The following is a 21,009-nucleotide window of genomic DNA, read 5'->3' as shown; positions in this document are numbered from 1 at the left end:
TTTTGTTGAAAAGCGGTATATAAATATTCGTTGCATATAAATCTTCATCAAGGCTTTCCACATGAGGGGGGAGCCCTCCCTGGGTAGCCGAATTGGCCGCCCAGACAATTAACGACTACATCACAGAGCCGGTTGAGGCAGCAGGATCTGGGGGCCTCCTGGCCCTTGGAAGTCCCACAGTGTCCCTGTAAGTGTGCAGGGCATTCTGAGGAGCCTCCCAATGCTGGGAGGCTTGTTGTAGCCTCCCTCTCAGGGGTCTGTGGGTGAGTCGCTGTGGTGCAGAGCTGTACCGCAGCGACATACAATCATTTGACCAGGCTTTGGGGCTCTCTCATGCCCAAAACCTGGGTTAACTGGAGGACTCCGTAAGCAGGCTTGCCGCCACCAGGAGCCACGCAGCTCCTGTTGCTTCCCACGACTGGGAGAAATCAGGCTAGTCTTCCCTAGCCTGGTTTTTGCTAATTGTGGGAATAGCTTCATCATATTCATTGTCATACTGTGAACTGTTTTCAAACCCGTCTAAAAAAGAGTTGACTATCATTACTTAGGCCATGTAATTGGCTCCTTGAAGGCTCCAGAGCTTTTCAGAGTGGACAGAATCAAGTCCTCATTCATGTCCTTTCACTGGCAACTCTACTTTTTAATGACCTGCTTCTAGGGCATTTGCAGAAAGCTACATTTCCCAGGAATTCTAGCACCAAATAGGAAGTGGAGGGGAAAGAATCTTACAGAAGATGACAGGATTGGTCAGAACTTTATGCATATTGTTGAGCATACTGATTCAGTGTGACTTGTACGTGCACATCATTCAATCTGGAAGCGGCTCTACTCTTATTTTTCACAACTTCTAATATTCTGATCTAGTTACATGCAGAGTATGCAATTTTGGATTTGCACCAGAAGCTGCTCTTGGGAAAGCTGTCTCTGCAGTGGAAAGAGAGACCTACATTAATTACAGCCAAGGTGCACCTGCTGCTAAGAGTAGCCCTGTCTTCCTTCCCCCAGAAACTGGTTGGCAATTAATTAGCTTCACAGGCACACAAGTAGTTTTAGTTCAATTTTTATCTTGCACCTAGCCTTGGTGTTGCCATACTAATCTATCTATTATGCACAGACACACTTTACAGTTGAAAAGTGGAATCATTCCTTTTTAGTTACACAAATAAATTAGATTCAAACTGAAAACAGTGTTCCTGTTGCTGTGTTGGACACAGAAATATGAAGATATTACATGAAATATGTAATAGTTTCATTCAAAGAAGATGAATGTTTTTTGTATGGTATTTCTATGCATAACCACCTTAAGAGGCGCAGCAGGGAAATGCTTGACTAACAAGCAGAAGGTTGCCAGTTTGAATCCCCACTGCTACTATATCAGGCAGCAGCGATATAGGAAGATGCTGAAAGACATCATCTCATACTGCGTGGAGGCGGCCATGGTAAATCCCTCCTATATACTACCAAAGAAAACCACAGTGCTCTGTGGGTGCCAGGAGTCGAAATTGACTTGACGGCATGCTTTACTTTACTTTACCTTACTTCTATGCATATGCATTGCAGCGTTGTGGATTCTCAATGTAAACCTGTGTACTTCCAGCTCCTTCGTTGCATATTGTCAACTGAGTATTACAGTGGTATCCATATTGCGCAAACTGGTAAAAATAACTTTACTAGACATCTAGGTCCAGTAAAGTCCAAGTAAGTTTGAAACATGACTACATTATGAAATTAAACACTTGGATTTAACAGGATTTTAAAAATGCCATTCTGATCTGAGGATTGGGAGTGGGTGCTGTACAATACAACTTTTAGGAACCAGATTTATTTTGGGCGCAAACATAAGTAATAGTGAAGGCTGAAGGACACTCATTGTGTAATATTTACTTTATTTCTGTAAGTGTAGTTGGACGTCCTAGCCTTGGGTTGCAGTGCAGCCATTGCTTGCATGGAGGTCAAGGAAAGGAAGAGGAGATAGTAATGACAGACCAAAATGTTGAGAATATGTAAACTGCAAAACTTTGTATCCACAGTTTTGTGGCAAACTTTGCCTAGTTAGGTTTCAATACCATTTCACTGACTGATTGATTGAATGATTGATTGATTAAGAGCCGTCAAGTTGGTGTCGACTCTTAGTGACCACATAGATAGATTCTCTCCAGGATGATCCATCTTCAACTTGGCCTTTAAGGTCTCTCAGTGCTGCATTCATTGCTGTCGTAATCGAGACCATCCACCTTGCAGCTGGTCATCCTCTTCTTCTCTTTCCTTCAACTTTTCCCAGCATTATGGACTTCTCCAGGGAGCTAATGTGTCTGAAGTATAATAGTTTGAGCCTGAGTTAGCCATTAAGTGTGTCTTTGACAGGAAGCTGCAGCCAATCGCAATTCCCTGATATGCCTATATATGAGAACACATTTTTGTGTAATTTGCATTTTACATTTCTAGATTTAAACTTAAGACATCTAAAATGTAGTATGTGCCCATGAGCATGTGAATCTGTCTATTAGAGGTACCTGCAGCCTTTGATACTCGGTCCAGTCATCCGATATGTGATATATTTTGTAATTAAATACAAAATTTCTCTGCTTTTGAAGCATAGGTGTGTGACTCTGCTGTCCCAACGGTCACACCAAATGGATGCCGCTCTTGTTCAGCTTTAGGTAACTACGAGCCTGTTATCTCAATTCTGTGAGTGGGCTTGCGGGGTGGGCCACAAGGAAGTCAGCACCAGTTTACCTTCCCTGAAGATGATCTGGATAGTGTTGCTGGGCATGCGGATCGTGCACCCAGATAAGCTGCTGCAGTCCCATGCAGCATGAAGTTGCAGGGGCCAGGACACATCATCCCAGCCCCTGGAAATCCCACAATGCACCACACAAGTGTGTGGTGCATTATGCAGATCCCCCTCAGCAACAGGCAGCCACCCATCAGTGTGTCAGCATCAACTGAAAGCAGCTAGTGTTGACACATGGTCAAGTAAACGTGGCCAAGGGAGCGCTTGCTGACTTAACCTCATTTACGAGGCAGGCGCCCTAGGCGGGTTTGCCGCTGAGGCCCTGCTGGGAGCCGCTCAGCTCCTGATGGTTCTTACAGTCAGCCAAGCCCAGGCTTGGCTTCCTTAGCCCAGTCTTGGCTGCTTGTGAGAATAGCCTCTATATCTAAGAAGTGAAAAGAGGGGGAATATGCTGTGGAAAGGGGGAAAGGTGCTGCAGATTTTAAAAGTATTTTTAACCTATTTTTCAAAGGGAAGAAGGTTTTATGGGATCAATGTTTCCATGTGTTCACCCTAATAACACAATACAGCTCAATGCAATCCAAGTTTGCAGTACATGGGAGAAGGTCCTATGTAGATCCTGATAGTTGTATTTTGATTCACTATCTAGAACAAGAGAGTGGCCACTTGTATTATTAGCACAACTACTTCAGAATTCATGTGTTTCCAGCCCAATTCAAACTACATTTACAGAATGAAGTAGTAGTATTAGTTATTAACTACACTTGCTCTTTTTCCATGGGGCCCAGAGCAGTGTACATGGTTATATTTATCCTCACAACAACTCTGTGAGGTAGGTTAGGTTGAGAGATATGTGACTGGCCCAGTCACCCAGTGAGTTTCATGGCTGAACAGGGATTTGAACTTGGGTCTCCCCAGTCCTAGTCCAACACTCTAAACACTACGTAAGTATTACAGTTAAATCTGATCCAGCCATCCTATAAATGACGATCTATTTCACAAAACCTCCACAAGTGGGAATTCCACTCATCCACACCTCCACACATGGTGAATTTTACAAGATTCATCATGTTGAAATGAGTGGGAAATTCTACTTAGAACCTCTTGTTTTTATTCCATATAATATCTTAGACCTTCAGTCTGACTATCAAAATAACAAAAGAATTCTGTAAGATGTTGGTTAGTACTCATTAACATACATAATTAATATAGCTCTTGCTGCTCTGCAAGACATACAAGACTTTAAATAAGCATGTCTAGTTAATCTTTTTAATTGCAACACAAACTACATTGTACACATTTTATGTGAGAGGTACTAATTACCACATAAGCCATGGGAACTTTGTGCTTCCTTGAAAAGGACAGGATTAATTGCCAACTGGAGCACAGTTGTTATTGGACACAGTTTTTCAGTGTAAAATTAGGGGCCTAGACTTGGATGTTGCAGGTATTTTATAAATGCCTAAATAAATGAGAGTATATAAGATGCTTGTAGTCTCATGCCTTGCATGTTGCCTTGGAAATAAGTTTTGCAGACAATCTCCCAAGTACATTTGCATAGGATTGCTGCCTTAATCAAGAATGGTTCTAGGTAATGAAGCACCCAAAGCTGGTTAAAGGCACTTTGTGCTACAGGTTACATTTGCACATCCACAAAGCCAGATCTAATAGCACCTCCCAAGCGGTGGGCCTAATTCTTTAGAGGTACAGCCCCATCAGAACAGGTGGAACCCCTTTTTCTTGGACAACCCTTATTACAAGCCAAAAGTACCTTGGTCTTGTCTGGCTTGAGCATTGGTTTATTGGCCTCATGCAGCCTATTACTGATGCCACACACCTGTTCAAAATGTCCACGGCTACACCTGAATAGAGCTGGGTATCATTAACATACTGATGATACTTTGCTCCAGGTGACCTCTCCCCAAGGTTTTGTGTAGGTATTAAGCAATATGAGAGACCAGACCATAGTTCCTTTGCCTCATAGTGAGGTTGTTCACACAACCGGGTGGGTGGGGAAGGCTGGTGGAACTTACCTCCACCCCTCCCAACAGATGAATGATGGCTTGCTTCCGGGAGCACGGACTATGTTCCCAGACAAGCCATGCTGCCAGGAACAACGCAAATGCATCTCCATGCCGCTCCCTGCAGCGTGGGTAAAGAGAGGCCAGGGCTCGTTGTCCCGGTCTCTGGGAAACCTATGATGCACCATGTGCCATATGCGGGAGCTCTAGGCACCTGTCTCTGTGTGCAAACAGGCTGGAAGCAACCCAGCTTACACACGAACAAGTGGCCCAGGTTTAAGGAGGGCTTGCTCCCTAAACAGCTAGCAGCCAGACTAAGGAGCTGGGCTAGGCAGCGCTGGCCTGCCAGGATAGGCCTGATCCTGGTGGTTCTCTCTCATGCAGCCTTAGCCAGGCTGGGTGTCCCAAGCCTGGGTTAGGCTACACGTGAGAACAGCCTTAATATTTAGCATCTGTTTCCAAAACAGGTGGAAATGTTGTTATTCTTATGGCCGCTTAAGAATACCTGCAAGTGAGAGGGACTTGGGGTAACATGCAGATAGAGCAGTTTCACAAAAACCGGAAGAGGGGGAAAAACCTGACGGCCAACCCACCCCCCCACCAAAAAACCCTTCCCTGATGTAACTGAATGGAGCAGAATGTCCATGGACTCATAGTTAACTGACCACCTGGTAGGCGGATCTAATGGAACCCATTGGCAAGTGGTGGGGAAGGAGCAATGGAACAAAAAGAGTGGTAAATTTCTCAGCTTCAAGAACATTTTCACAAGAGAGTCACAACCCTGTCTGCTTCTGAGGGGGGAGAGTTGCCCAAAATATTTTTGTTTGTTTGTTTTTAAAACTTTTATACCGCCCTTTCAAAAGGCTCAGGGCGGTTTACATTAAAACACCATTAAAATCAGTTAATAATTAAAACAAAAATTATAAAGCATAAAAATAATGATTAACAATTAAAAACATCATAAAACAACAATTAAATAATCAGAACAATTTAAAAATAAGTTTTTAAAAGCTGAGAAAGCCTGGTTGAAGAGATGTGTTTTCAGGTGTTTTTTGAAAATTGCCAGAGATGGAAAGGATCGTATCCCAGCAGGGAGCGCATTCCACAATCTCGGGGCAGCAGCCAAAAAGGCCCGTCTCTGTGTAGCCACCAAACGAGTTAGTGGCAACTGGAGACGGACCTTCTCAAGTGACCTCAGTGGGCGGTGGGGCTCATAGCGAAGAAGACGCTCTCTTAAATACCCAAGGCCTAAGCACTTTGTATTTTGCCCGGAAACCTGTTGGCAGCCAGTGTAACTCCATCAACAAAGGAGTAATGTGGTCTCTCCGAGATGACCCAGAGACCAACCTGGCTGCCGTATTCTGAACCAACTGAAGTTTCCGGACTATGTACAAAGGCAGCCCCACGTAGAGCGCATTAAAGAAGTCCAGCCTGTAGTGAATATTCACTGTACTCAGATACAGGCTCGGGTAATATATGCACACCAGGGATGTACAGCAACATTTTGTGCAGGTCCATGCTTCTAAATGCACAAATACCATCTCTCATACTGATCATACTTTGCTCCAGATACTCAAATGACCTCTTCCAGAGATTTAATGAAGATGACAAACAGTATGAGAAATCAGACTATAGTTGCTCTGCCTCATAATATAAATACATAAATGCCATCTCCTAGCATCACCCTCTGGAAAAGATAAAGGTAGGCACAGAACCACTGAAATGCTGTGCCTCCAATTATTTAGCCATTTATACTCAAATGTGTCCTGCTACAAGTCCTTGGAGACTGCAGTAAGCAATTGTACTGGAGCTGCTTCTTTGGACTAGTCTCATGGGGTGGACCAGATACTCGTGCTACAATTGTGCACACCTGATTTCTAAAACACTTAGAGGGTGCACCAGGGTGTGATCAGAGTGGCTTTATGTGAACTTTGGTCGTTAACAAACTTGTTAATTAACAACTTTGTTACAAATATTAACAAGTTGTGATAGATAGATAGACAGATAGAATATGAGAGAGAAATATTAACAACTTTGTTACATATATGATCTATGAGATACGTCAGAAACGTTTGCAGTGACACAATTAATGAACTGAACCCATAGAAATTTCTCTGTTCCTTCCATTTCAGCAGAGATTTAGAGAGCCAATAGGATTTAAATATGGTATTCTTGTATAGCAGTTTACAGTACAATGTTCTCATGGCTGTCTTATGATTTTGTTTGTTTGTTTGAAGACTAAGATTTCTAGCAGGCATTCCACTTTGGATTCTGCCCCCGATGAATATTAGCAACCAACCCTGCCAAACTGTGGAATCATGTGCAGAGCAGACAACTTTCCACTCTGGATTAAGCTGACGCTACCAGTCTCACTTTACGCAAGACACTAAACTGAGCACTTGCAAAACTAGCACCTTGCAAATCTTTAAAATGCTTTACTTATTATAGATGCAATATGAACATTGTGTTTAGGAATAGAATTTAGCTGATGCCAAGGGTATTGATATAGACATATATTGCTTGCTTTTGTATCAGGATGATGGCACTTTTGAGCTCAATACATGGAAGACACAGAAAATGTATACAGTTACAAGCTGAGAACAAGCAAAACCCTGGGACCTATAGTTACTGAAGGATGGGGTCAATCTTTCCAGCATTCAGCAAGTGTTAAGCTGATGTGTGTTAAATCCTGGTTACAGAATAGAGAAATAGACCATTTTATGCAGAACCCAGAAGCCCATGTGTCATATTATGTGATCATTATTTTTGCTGTACAACAAAATATGGCTGTTAATTTTGGTAATGTTCCAATTTTATAACAGTTCAGTTGTCTGTTATTCCAAAAATATTCTTTTTGTGATGTGATCTAAGTTGAAAGTGGTATAAACATTCTTTACAATGTATTGATTCAATAACTTGCATTTTATGTATTATTTATCCAGAATGTTTAGCTGTTTTATTAAAATTTAGGAAAAATTAGATGGCGTAGACCAATAATAAATTGCATACATTTTTAGATCAATCAAATTGAGTTACATCCTATACAAATAAATTGGATGTGTGGATTGCTGCCTGTGTGCTGATGAGATCCAGTAGCATTCACATTACAACAGAGTTGTGGGCACACTGGCTGGCTCTCTGCAGGCTTGGGTATTTGGGAACAGGAATATGTTGCATTGTAGTTGTGAAGGGAAGTTATGTTCTTGGCACTTAAAGAGTGGGCTATACATTTCATTAAGTAAAACTATGATATAAAATGCAAGAGGCTCAAATATATTTTTACGGTTGTTCTACATCTGATTCTTACCTGATCTACCTATCAAATATGCTTTGTGGCTTTGGATTTTTTAAAAATGTGTTTGGTATTAATATGCTGTATGTGATGGGGCAGGGGCAAATCTTTAATGTTAACTCTCAGTATACTACATTTCTAGTTTAGCTTTCCAGTCAATTCAGTTTAGAGATTTTAAGGAGTCAATCCTCTGACTATTTGTACTTGGATAGTTCTTTTAATGTCAGTGAAAGTGGATAGTCAATCTCCTCTAAGGATCTTGAAAACAGAAGATACAGAAAATAGTGTAGTGGTATTATAAGTGGTAAGCTCACACTTTTGGCCAAAAGTGCTGTGAGTATTTACTGCTGTTTATTACCTTTTGTCTGTTCCGTTTGCAGCCCTTAACTAAGCCACCATACAGGACTGCCAGACAGTTGTGCCCTCAAGTTTGCATTGATTTCCATGGAAGTTTGCATTGATGTACAGTTTGCATTGATTTCCATGGAAGTTACTCATGCATATGGGAGGACAGAATTAGATTGATGAGCTGGAATTGTAGAACAATTTAGAAGAGAAAATATTTTCAGCCATAGAAGTCTAGGAATGTACTGATTTATATACCATGTAAATAAATAAATCTGACTGTTCTAGGTTTTGTAGTTTCCCAACTTAGGCCATTTGTCTTTTAAGGCTTTTGTATCCCAGTCCTCATTTTAATTCATTCAGAATGCCATTAAAATCAATGAGATTTGAGCACAAAGTGCAGGGCATTGATTACTACCTTTCTCTGGTATGTATGCACTTTTTTCAAAAATGGAGGCCAAAAATATTATGTTAGGGATGTCATCATTTTTGGAGAGTGGGGGTGAAACTATGATATCTTAGAAACTCAGCAACATTGATGTAGGAAAGTGCACATAATGAAACTCATGATCTTGGACTTCTGACATTCTTATAGGAAGACATTCTTATAGGATTATATAGGAAGGATGCATGGTCTAGTTCAGAGATAGCCAGCCCGAGGCTTTCCAGCTGTTGTTGGACTACAATTCCCATCATCCCCAGCCATAATAAACTGCAGCTGAGTAATGGGATTTCTGGTCCAAACAGCTAGAGAGCCTCATTTTGGTCACCCTGCTCTAGTGGTTCCTATCTTGCCAAAGAAATGATGGAAGGACCACTTGTTCTTTGTTGCCCAAGTAAAGCTCATTTCATGAAATAATAACAACTGTATTTGTTGGCCGCCCCATAACAAATTGTTCTCGAGGTGGCTCACAAAGTAAAACAATGAATAAAACCTACCACAAAAGCATCGCTTGCTTTGAATGAAAGCATTGCTTGCTTTGAAAGGTTGCAATGAAGGCCTTGGAAAGGATATTTAGATGCTATGACGTGGCTATATCTACAAAGATTAGAATTGTTCAGACAGTGGTTTTTCCTGTGACACTCTATGGATGCAAAAGCTGGACTTTGAAGAAGCAAGATAGAAAAAGCATTGACACTTTTGTACTTTGGTGCTGGAGAAGACTTTTGAGGATACCATGAATAGCCAGGAAAACAAACCAATAGATCATAGAACAAATCAATCCAGAATTTTCTTTCGAGGTGCAAATGACCAGGCTCAAACTATCATACTTCGGACGCATTATGCAAAAACCCAGCTCTCTTGAGAAGTCCATAATGTTGGGAAAAGTTGAAGGAAGGAAAAGAAGACGACGACCAGCTGCAAGGTGGATGGACTCAATTACAACAGTAATGAATGCACCACTGAGAGACCTTAAAGGCCAAGTTTAAGACAGATCATCCTGCAGAGAATCTATCTATGTGGTTGCTAAGAGTCAACACCGACTTGACAGCACTTAATCAATCAAAGCATATAAAACAAAAGATAATCAAATACAAAAACATTTTAAAACCTTTTTTAAAAACCTATTTTAAAAGACATGAGTGAACAGCCACCTCACCTCATTAGGCAGAGGTATTCAGACCACAGCCTCTGAAGAAGATCTCAAGGTCCAGGTAGAGACGCATGGGGCAATAAACTCTCTGAGGTAGCTTGGTCCCACCATGTTTAGGGCTTGAAAGGATAAAACCAGCACTTTGAATTGGGCCCCAAAACAAACTGGGAACCATCTGAGGAACATCTGAAGTGATATGATCCCAGTTAATAATCTTGTGACCCTATTTGGACCAGTTGCCTTTTTCTGAACCATTTTCAAAGGCAGCCGGTGTACAACACATTGCAGTAAGCTTGTGTTCATGAAGGACACAGTTTATCCTCCCTTGCCCTCTGGTAAAAGAATGGATTAGTATCCTTGTCTGTCTAGAATTATCTAGATATATAGAATTATCTATCTAGAATGCGGGTGGGGGAGCATGACTAAAATACAGAGTTGTTTGGACTTTCCCCGTTACACGTTCTTGAGTATAGACGTACACGTACACTGTATGCCTACTTACCCTCTATATGGGATGGTTCCTGTTGATGCATCTCATGTGAAATAAATTGACAGAATCCTCTATATGAGATGGTTCCAGTAGTTCACTGCAAATGTGATTTTTAGCTTACTTTCCAGTAGGCTTATGAGATCACCCAGCATTCTGTGTGTGTGTGTCCGTGTGTTTCCTCCTCTATCAACTTCGCAATGCCTGGACCAATATGAGCCAAATCGGGTACAGTTGTAGGGACACATAGGGATACCTCAATGGCATAGTTTGTGATGATGTCATCTACCCAAATCCAGGATGGCGGACATACAAACTTTTGAGGCACAAGTGGGATAAACAATTTGAACCAAATTTGCTACAGCTTTAGGGACACATAGTATGCCCCAGTGGTGTAGATTGTGGTGATGTCATCCACCCCGATCCAAGATAGTGGACGTTTGAACTTTTGAGGTGCAAGTGTACTAACTTGAGGTCTGTCTAACCAATTTGAACCAAATTGGATACAGTTGTAGTGAGTGACACACAGGGACACCTCAGTGGTGTAGTTTGTAATGATGTAACCTACCTGATCCAAAATGGTGGATGCATGAACATTTGAGGTGCAAGAGATCTAACTTGTGGACCTTGATTTGAACCAGATTTAGTCCAGTTGTAGAGACAGTGAAAGGAATGTAGGCTGATTAGTTCTTACTAGAACAACTTGTTCATTTTGGACAGATCTGTTAAAAGCACCTTCTTGTTTTATTAAAAGAAACAACTTTCTCTATGAAATGCTTAACTTGGTGTTTGTGTGTAGTAGAACCTTAAGTGGCGCAGTGGGGAAATGCTTGACTAACAAGCAGAAGGTTGCTGGTTCAAATCCCCAATGGTACTATATCGAGCAGCAGCGATATAGGAGGATGCTGAAAGGCATCATCTCATACTGCATGGGAGGAGGCAATGGTACATAGGAACATAGGAAGCTGCCATATACTGAGTCAGACCATAGGTCCATCTAGCTCAGTATTGTCTACACAGACTGGCAGTGGCTTCTCCAAGGTTGCAGGCAGGAATCTCTCTCAGCCCTATCTTGGAGAAGCCAGAGAGGGAACCCGAAACCTAGATGCTCTTCCCAGAGTGGCTCCATCCCCTGAGGGGAATATCTTACAGTGCTCACACATCAAGTCTTCCATTCATATGCAACCAGGGTAGACCCTGCTTAGCTAAGGGGACAAGTCATGCTTGCTACCACAAGACCAGCTCTCCTCTCAACCCCTCCTGTATTCTACCAAAGAAAGCCACAGGGCTCTGTGGGCTCCAGGAGTCAAAATCCACTTGATGGCACACTTTACCTTTAGAACCAAAGCAATTCACAGCTACTGGTATTTGGTAGATGCTAATAATTCTGAACTTCCAACCCAAAATTTCAACTGAAGGGTGTCAGATCCTTGTCAATTGCTACATGAATGTGAGTGGGAGGGGGGGCAGATGGGGAAATGATGTTCCACAAGGATGTTCCATTCTTGTCAGGTCCCTTGGTAAAGCTATTCCACTGAATATGCACAAGAGCATTGTTAGACCATTCTGTGTGAGATATCTTCGTCTGTAATTTGTTGTCTGCTAGCCCTCCATCTCCAAGTTAGTATTCTTTGTGCGTGAAGAGAAAAAATGAATGTTCAGCAAAGTAAAGTACACAGGTTGTTTTGTTTTACACATACTCTTCACAGATTATGCACCACAATAATAAAAAGGAAGTCCGATATGGGGGAGATCTGATGCTCTTATTTCATTTCTAGGAATTTGCTTCTCCAGGCAGTGACTTCCATTGTAATCTATGATAGTATTTCAATAAGGCCTTCATTGTTCATGTTTAATATTAAGAACATTTAATATTGCTGCATTACAGTGTTTGGTGTCAGTTTTTGTTACACATTCCCTTTGGGCTGGGTGAATGTTCTGTTTTTTAATGCAATGATTAAACCACGTTGTTAAATTCCTCTCTCTCTTCATATTCATCAAGGTCATTACCTATGAAGGTTGTTCATTTTATTTTAATTTCTGCTTTTCACCATAGCGCGGAGAAACTGGGAAACAGTTCATAGGCACAAAGGCTATTTTTTCTAGATTCCACGTAGCTCTGGCACAAAAATGGCTCCTCTCATGTCAAACAGGAAGGCCAGATTGCATTTACCCATGACACATGCATTTGCTCTGATAAACCTATTGAGGCCTAAATTGGCTGTTACTTTACCTAGCAATTTTTTTGTTTAAATTATGTATTGACTTTTAATACAATATTGGGCTCTCTCCAGTAATCGGGCACTGATACTTTTCTTTTATGGCACTAGTATTGTGGAACTTCTTCCTAGGAAAGATCTGTTAGGCCTGCTCTATTGAAATATTTGGGCACATGGCAAAAAGCTTGGGCAAAGAAAAGTGCATAGGTATAGAATGGGGGTTACTGATTTGAATTTAGTACATGTGACAAAGATCTCAGGATTGCTGTAGATCACAGGCTGAATACAAATCAGCAGTGCAAAAAAACCAGTTAATGCAAGTTTAGACTACATTAATAGAGCCATAGTCAAGTCATGACAAGTAATAGATCCACTTTTTTCTACACTGGTCAAATCTCATCTGTGTTCAGTTCCTTTAAGAAGGACATAGATTAATGCTGGGTTCTTTCTAGTATTGGTTTTGTGTCTGTGTTTTCTGTGCTGTGTCTGTCCTTATAGTCAGGGTACCCAAAGGTTCTTGGCTGTGATGTGGTGTGCTGTTAATTTGCAGCTTGCTTTTATTTCTTCAGTCTGAGATAAGGGGTTGTATTTTAGATCTTCATTTAAGCCTACATGGCTGCACCCCAGCATGGAATGGAGTCTGCTTTGCACAGTAGGCTTATGAGATCACTCGGCATTCCATGTGGTGGGGTGTATGCATGTGTGTCTGTCCCCCTATCAAATTTTCATTGCCTGGATCAATATGAACCAAATTGGGTGCAGTTCTAGGGACACCTCAGTGGCGTAGTTTGTGATGAGGTCATCCACCTCAGTTCAAGATGGCAGACCTGTAAACATTTGAGGTACAAGTGGGCTAACTTGTGAACTGCCTAACTGATTTGAACTGGATTTGCTACAGCTGTAATGACACACATGGATGCCTCCATGGCATAGTTTGTGATGATGTCATCCACCACAATTCAAAGTGGTGGATGCATTAATATTTGAGGTGCAAGTGAGTTAACTTGCGAACTGCCTAACAGATTTGGACCAAATTTAGTCCAGTTGTAGAGATAGTGAAAGGAAAGTAGGCAGATTAATTCTTAGTAGACAACTGGTTAAATTATTTTATTTTGATTATGTGGTGTTGGCTGCCTTGAAGGTCTTTTTTTTTTTTTTACAGAAAGGTGGATCATAAGTAGTTTCACTAAAATAAACTGCAATATTTGCATTTGCAAAGAATATTGTTGTCCTTTGCTATCTTTATTTTCACCATCACAGAGCTCTTTGGTTGGTTGTTCTTGTTCTACTTTACTGAGGCTGAAAATGGTGTCTAGGACTGTGTGTATGAGCATACACTTGTAATTTTAACTGTGCCCTGGGCACAGAAATGTTTTGTTAGGACTGTGAGTTTTTCACATGCCGTACTCTTTGGGTAGAGCTAGTGCTGGTAAGTATTAAGACAGTTTGAAATAGACACAAGCTGTGTGTGTGTGTGTGTGTGTGTGTGTGTGTGTGTGTGTGTGTACACACACACATATATATATATACCAGGAGTCAGGCTGAATTGCTTTGGCAGGTCCTATGCTTGATTTCAGTTTTCTGTGTAGATGGAGAGGAAGATATAGGTGGGCAGCCAAAAATGGTTCTCATCTCATAGACAGATCGTCAGGTTTAGGATTTGTTGCTGTTTCTAAGGGAGGAGGACAATTGGGGTTGGAAACCAAGGGACCAATTTGAATGTTTGTTTATTATTATTTATTTGGCACATTTTTATACCACCCCATACAGAAGTCCCTAGTGGGTTCACAATCTAAAAACAACCATTAAAATAAAAATTAAAAATAAAATAAAAACTCTAAAAAATGAAGCTTTAAAACTATAAAAGACTGGTATGTTTTCAGGTCCTTCTTAAAAACATTTATAGAAGGGGAGACACTAATTTGATTAGGGAGTGCATTCCAGAGTCCTGGGAAAATTCTAGAAAAGGCGAAGTTTCGCCACCAACCGAGCCAGTGGCAACCGCAACCAGACCTCTCTAGATGATCTTAATAGGCAGTGGTGAAGAAGAAGGCATTCTCTTAAATACCTTGGACCCGAGCCATTTAGGGCTTTATAGTAATGACAAGCACGTTGTATTTCACCTGGAAACTTACTGGCAGTCATTGTAGTTCTTTAAAAATGGATGTAATGTAATATCTCCGGACAGCCCTGGAGACCAACCTGGCTGCTGCATTCTGTATTAGCTGCAGTTTCCAAACTACGTACAAAGGCAGCCCAGTGTAGAGTGCATTGCAGTAATCAAGTCTGGATATTACCAGCAGATGCACCACTGTTTTAAAGTCATTTATCTCCAGAAATGGGCGTAGCTGGTATATTGACTGAAGCTGATAGAAAGAGCCCCTGGCCACTGAGTCAACCTGAGAGATAAGGGAAAGGTTTGGGTCCAGAAGTACTGCCAGAGGGGAGTGCAACTCTGTCCAGAACAGGCAGATCTAAACCACTTCCTAAGTCTCGACCTCCCACAATGAGTACCTTCCGTCTTGCTTGGATTCAGCCTCAGTTTGTTCTCAGTCATCTGCAGGTTGGATTGCTATAAAATGCTTTAAGTGGAACTACCCACTAAAGACAACAATCCAGAAACTTAAGTTGGTCCAGAATGCATTCATCAGAGTTTTGTCTGGGTCCAGAAGATCTGATAATTCTTCACTAGTTACCATTTTTTCCAGGCTTAATTCAATTTGATTCTTTTGACTTTCTAAAGCTCTAAACAGCCTTGAGCCAGGGTTTATCAAGAACTGCCTTACTCCCTACAAAGCTGTCTAATAACACTGTTCCGCTGATAAGACCTTCTGCATGTTTTCTCACCACTGGAGTTTCATGGGTGTGCACCAGAAAGAGGACATTTTCTGTTGTGATACCCAGCTTTGTAGGGAAAGTATTATAGGCAGTGAAGACTGTGTTTTCCAGCAAGATTTTTAGACTTGTTGCTTCTTTAAGCAGTCTAAAGCAATATTCTATTAGTGTTAGCAATTCTGAAGTTGTTTTATATTCTCTTGTTTTTACTGTATTTACTCTAAGCTGCCTTGACACTTTCTTGTATATAGAAAGGCAGAATTTAAATTAGTCAAAAGAATTTTAAAATTTATCAAAAGAGACAATTAAAATCACTCATTAGAATTTTAAAAAATCATTTATTTAAATACTTCCTGAAAGAGCAGATTAATTTATAACTTACTAGAGCCTTTATACAACACTCACACATATTTAATATATTTAACATTTTTAAAAATGAGATACATTTCTTGTTTTAGGATAACAGTGATTGATTGATTGATTGATTGATTGATTGATTGATTGATTAAGTGCCGTCAAGTCGGTGTCAATGCTTATCGATCACATAGATGGATTCTCTCCAGGATGATCTGTCTTCAACTTAGCCTTTAAGGTCTCTCCGTGGTGCATTCATTGCTGTTGTAATCGAGTCCATCCACCTTGCTGCTGGTTGTCCTCTTCTTCTCTTTCCTTCAACTTTTCCCAGCATTATGGACTTCTCAAGGGAGCTGGATCTTCGCATAATGTGTCTGAAGTATGATAGATAACAATATGATAGATAACAGTATGATAGGTAACAGTACTCATGATCATGTCAAACTGCATTGGAACTACACTCACTAGCATCATATACACAGAAAAATAATTGTTTCTGTGTGATGTTCCCAGTAACAAAGAGTTCCAGATGTTCTTGACTACAATTCCCATCATCCCCAGCTGCAGTGACCTTTGACTAGAGATTATGGGAGTTGCAGTCCAACATCTGGAAATCCTTGTTACAGGGAGGGAACACTGCTTCTGGGCCTAATTCAATTTCAGTCATCTGGGCACAGTTCAAAGGGTGTTGATGTTTAGAGCTCTTTATATTCTGTTATCTTAAGGACAGCATGCTCCCATATCAGCCTGCCAAGATACAAATGTCCTGCTGTCTGGTCTGCCATTAGCTTAAGATTCAGTTGGGAGGGACCAAGGATAGGGCCTTTTCGGTGTTTTCACTACAACTGTGGAACTCTCTTCATAGAGAGAGATTTGATTCCCTCTTTTGTCATGTTTAATAAACATCTGAAGACTTTTTAAAAAAGGTTTTCCTTATGTGATAAGCTTTTATTATGACTGCTGTTTTGCTAGCTTTTACTGTCAGTCCGCTTTTACTGTTATGCTGATTTATGTGCTTTATTATTTGTACATCATTCCAAGTTGCTTAAGTTATCCAGATTTTTAAAGCTAGTAGTCTTCATCTCTCCTATTTATTCATATGGACCATTCTCATGACCTACCAGGCAAGTAGGTGGTTGCGGGAAAGGCTCTACGCTCCCACAAGATCAGCCCTGCTCCATGCAGCATGGAACAGGGAAGATTGATCTGAGGCTGGGACTCGTCATCCCGGCCTCCGTGAAGCCCACAATACACCACACAACATGTGTGCTGCATTGTGGGATTCCCCAAGAGACAGGTGCTCTAGGCGCCTGTGGGACCATTCACATGACCTACCGGTCGGGCGGGAAAAAGACTTTCCAAAACTTGCCTTCCCCCCAGATGATAGTTGTTTTGTTCATGATTGTGTGCAGCACACTCCCACACAGATTGATCTGGGGCCAGGACTCCTTGTTCTCGCCTCTGAATCCCTCAGTGCACCATGTGACACGTGTGATGCATTGGGAGATGCATTCCCCCAAGAGACGGGTGCTCTAGGCACCCATCTCTGTGTGTAGCCAGGCTGGAAGCCGCCCATGCTCACACACGAGCAAGTAGCTGAGGGTAAGGGAGTGCTTACTCGCTTTACCTCAGCTAACAGCCAGGCTTAAAAGCTGGACTAGGCAGTGATCCTGGCACAGCTGCGCTTGAGAACAGCCTCATAGACTAGAACAGGAATACAAGTGTGCTTACTTTCTTCACTCCCTGTCTAATATTAATGTTGAACAAACAATTCCAAATGAGGAAATTAATTATTTTTGTGCCTGCAGAAGAGGCTATAGCTGTGAAGTTCATAAGATGGCATCATAAAGCCATCATATGTTTGCATGAAATTCTGTTTTCATTCTAAACGATATTGATTTTAAAAGAGAAGCTTAATATCACTGAAACATTTCTAAAAATCCAAACTTTGTGAAAGTTAGTGTTCTGCCAATGGTATTGATGAAAGGCTTCCTTTGTGCTCTAGTTACTGAAAGCCCACACTACAGTAAGAATATTGAGCCCTGTGTGTATTTGCTTTTAACTTCTGTTCATGGGAGTACATGACCAGCTTGTAACACAGAGCTACCTTTAGAATTGTTACCTGCTAAAACAGTTAAGTTATTCCAAAATAGAAAGCAACCCATGAACCTTTCTGAAGAGCAGGAGCTGCTTTTAAATTTTTCTTCACTTCCAGAACTCCTTAAATAAAATATTAGCTGTGTTTTGGGACTTACAACCTGCCTAAACATTTCCTGACAAGTTAATTGCTTATCCTGATGTTCACTCATTCATGATTTGTTGCTGTTTTATCTTCTACAGTCATTCAACATTTTCCCCTCAATCTATGTCTAATAAACAAAAGCTAATTTTAGTATTTGTTTTTTTAAAGCAATAATATTAGCCATGTCAGTGGACACTGGTCTGTGCCAATGCATGAAACCTGTGATATACAGTTGCTGGAAAGCAAAGGCATCAAGATGCTACTGTGTGGTTTTAGTTTGGAGTGAGCAGAAAGCTTCCCCTAAACCCAAATAGGAGTGGATAAGCAGGCAATGTGATATGCAGGGAAGATGAGACTGAAATACACTGTCTCTACTCTAAATATCTCCAATACGAAGCATGAAGAACTGGAAAATTGCTACTTAAAATCATACAGGTGAAACTCGAAAAATTAGAATATTGTGCAAAAGTTCATTAATTTCAGTAATGCAAATTAAAAGGTGAAACTGATATATGAGATAGACGCATTACATGCAAAGTGAGATAAGTCAAGCCTTAATTTGTTATAATTGTGATGATCATGGCGTACAGCTCATGAGAACCCCAAATCCACAATCCCAGAAAATTAGAATATTACATGAAACCAATAAAACAAGGATTGTCAATAGAACAATATCAGACCTCTGAAAAGTATAAGCATGCATATGTATTCAGTACTTGGTTTGGGCCCCTTTTGCAGCAATTACTGCCTCAATGCGGCATGGCATGGATGCTATCAGCCTGTGGCACTGCTGAGGTGTTATGGAAGACCAGGATGCTTCAATAGCGGCCTTCAGCTCTTCTGCATTGTTTGGTCTGATGTCTCTCATCCTTCTCTTGGCAATGCCCCATAGATTCTCTATGGGGTTCAGGTCAGGCGAGTTTGCTGGCCAGTCAAGCACAGTAATCCCATGGTCATTGAACCAGGTTTTGGTACTTTTGGCAGTGTGGGCAGGTGCCAAGTCCTGCTGGAAAATGAAGTCAGCATCCCCATACAGCTCGTCTGCGGAAGGAAGCATGAAGTGCTCCAAAATCTCCTGATAGACGGCTGCGTTGACCCTGGACTTAATGAAGCACAGTGGACCAACACCAGCAGATGACATGGCTCCCCAAATCAACACAGACTGTGGAAACTTCACAGTGGACTTCAAGCATCTTGCATTGTGTGCCTCTCCATTCTTCCTCCAGACTCTGGGTCCTTGGTTTCCAAATGAGATGCAAAAGTTGCTCTCATCAGAAAAGAGGACTTTGGACCACTGAGCAACAGACCAGTTCTTTTTTTCTTGAGCCCAAGTAAGACGCTTCTGACGTTGTTTGTTGTTCAGGAGCGGCTTGACAAGAGGAATACAACATTTGAAGCCCATGTCCAGGATCCGTCTGTGTGTGGTGGCTCTTGATGCACTAACTCCAGCCTCAGTCCACTCCTTGTGAAAGTCCCCAACACTTTTGAATGGCCTTTTCCTGACAATCCTCTCCAGGCTGCGGTCATCCCTGCTGCTTGTGCACCTTTTTCTTCCACACTTTTCCCTTCCACATAACTTTCTATTAATGTGCTTTGATACAGCACTTTGGGAACATCCAACTTCTTTTGCAATTACCTTTTGAGGCTTTCCCTCCTTATGGAGGGTGTCAATGAAGGTTTTCTGCACAACTGTCAAGTCAGCAGTCTTTCCCATGATTGTGATTCCTAATGAACCAGACTGAGAGACCATTTCAAGGTTCAGGAACCCTTTGCAGGTGTTATGGATTGATTAGCTGATTGGAGTGGGACACCTGGAGCCTAGACTGTTGAACCTTTTCACAATATTCTAATTTTCTGGGATTGTGGATTTGGGGTTCTCATGAGCTGTACGCCATGATCATCACAATTATAACAAATTAAGGCTTGACTTATCTCGCTTTGCATGTAATGCGTCTATCTCATATATCAGTTTCACCTTTTAATTTGCATTACTGAAATTAATGAACTTTTGCACAATATTCTAATTTTTCGAGTTTCACCCGTACATGGGTGCCTGTCATGAAGTATTGAGGTGAACCAGGTTAGCTGAGCAACCCTAGATGGCTTCCAAGGCAGCATTTGGTACTGTGCAGTTCACATGGTGCAGTAGCAGATACAAGGTAGTCTTCTTCCCTATGCTCTACACACAGTAGCATGTAGCCCCCAAGGTCTTGATAGACTCATCCACCTCAGACCTGAGCCACCCAAGTCTGTCATTTCTGATGTACTTACTAGAATGTTTATTAGGTGTGGGACAAGCAAGGTGGTTGCAAGAGTCCCATCAGACTTGCAGATTAAGAGGAGGCAGAGCTCCATTATAGATGTGGAACTTCACCTGTTTTCCAAATGAGGTGAACTGATTCCATTTTACTGTTTCCTGAAGGATCTGTCCTTAGTTAATATTTTTGCCATGCAAATAAAGCCTCTTTTAATTGAGCCTGTCATTCTGGCTGAGTTGGATCTTTGCTTTTTCCCACTTTGTGTGTAATATTCATTATGTAAGTGCACCTGTGGATGAATTCGTCTTGGTGTGGATATATCTGTAAATAGCCATGCAGAGAACCCTGCAATTTGCCTCTGAAATTTGGCATGCCTCTGGCACACAGCACAGTCAGTATGAATACAGGTCAAGTTTTAGCATAGCACTAAGCTAGAATTACTATAGCCCAGACTCACAGCTGACCTCCAGTTAAAGTAATTCAAGCTTGCTCTGTAATAAAGATGAGGATCTCCAGTATCCAGGGCCATCATCGGTTGAGAAGCCAAATATTTAACTAAGTAATAACTGGAAGGATTTCCTCCAAGATCAGTCTTGGCATCATCGTAAAGGATCCTGTACACACTTA

The 21,009-nt window shown here is 41.3% G+C and overlaps 1 protein-coding gene across 5 annotated transcripts in view; it reads left to right on the top strand.

Moving 5' to 3' along the window:
• Positions 1-21,009, top strand: part of JPH1 (junctophilin 1) — a 97,289-nt gene that overhangs the window by 13,139 nt on the left and 63,141 nt on the right. Inside the window, exon 3 of one of the 5 annotated variants that reach the window (XM_053248654.1) lies at positions 7,291-8,342. The exons of the other annotated variants lie outside the window; for them this stretch is intronic. Coding sequence (XP_053104629.1) covers positions 7,291-7,387 — 97 coding nt within the window. The 3' untranslated portion in view covers positions 7,388-8,342. Of the gene's footprint in view, positions 1-7,290; positions 8,343-21,009 lie in introns of those variants that run through there. 5 annotated transcript variants of the gene reach the window in all.

The sequence above is a fragment of the Hemicordylus capensis genome, chromosome 4 (assembly GCF_027244095.1).
Source record: "Hemicordylus capensis ecotype Gifberg chromosome 4, rHemCap1.1.pri, whole genome shotgun sequence".
In the NCBI taxonomy this organism is placed as follows: domain Eukaryota; kingdom Metazoa; phylum Chordata; class Lepidosauria; order Squamata; family Cordylidae; genus Hemicordylus; species Hemicordylus capensis.
Note: the sequence above shows the minus strand (reverse complement) of the source record. Positions and strands in the feature narration are given on the sequence as shown.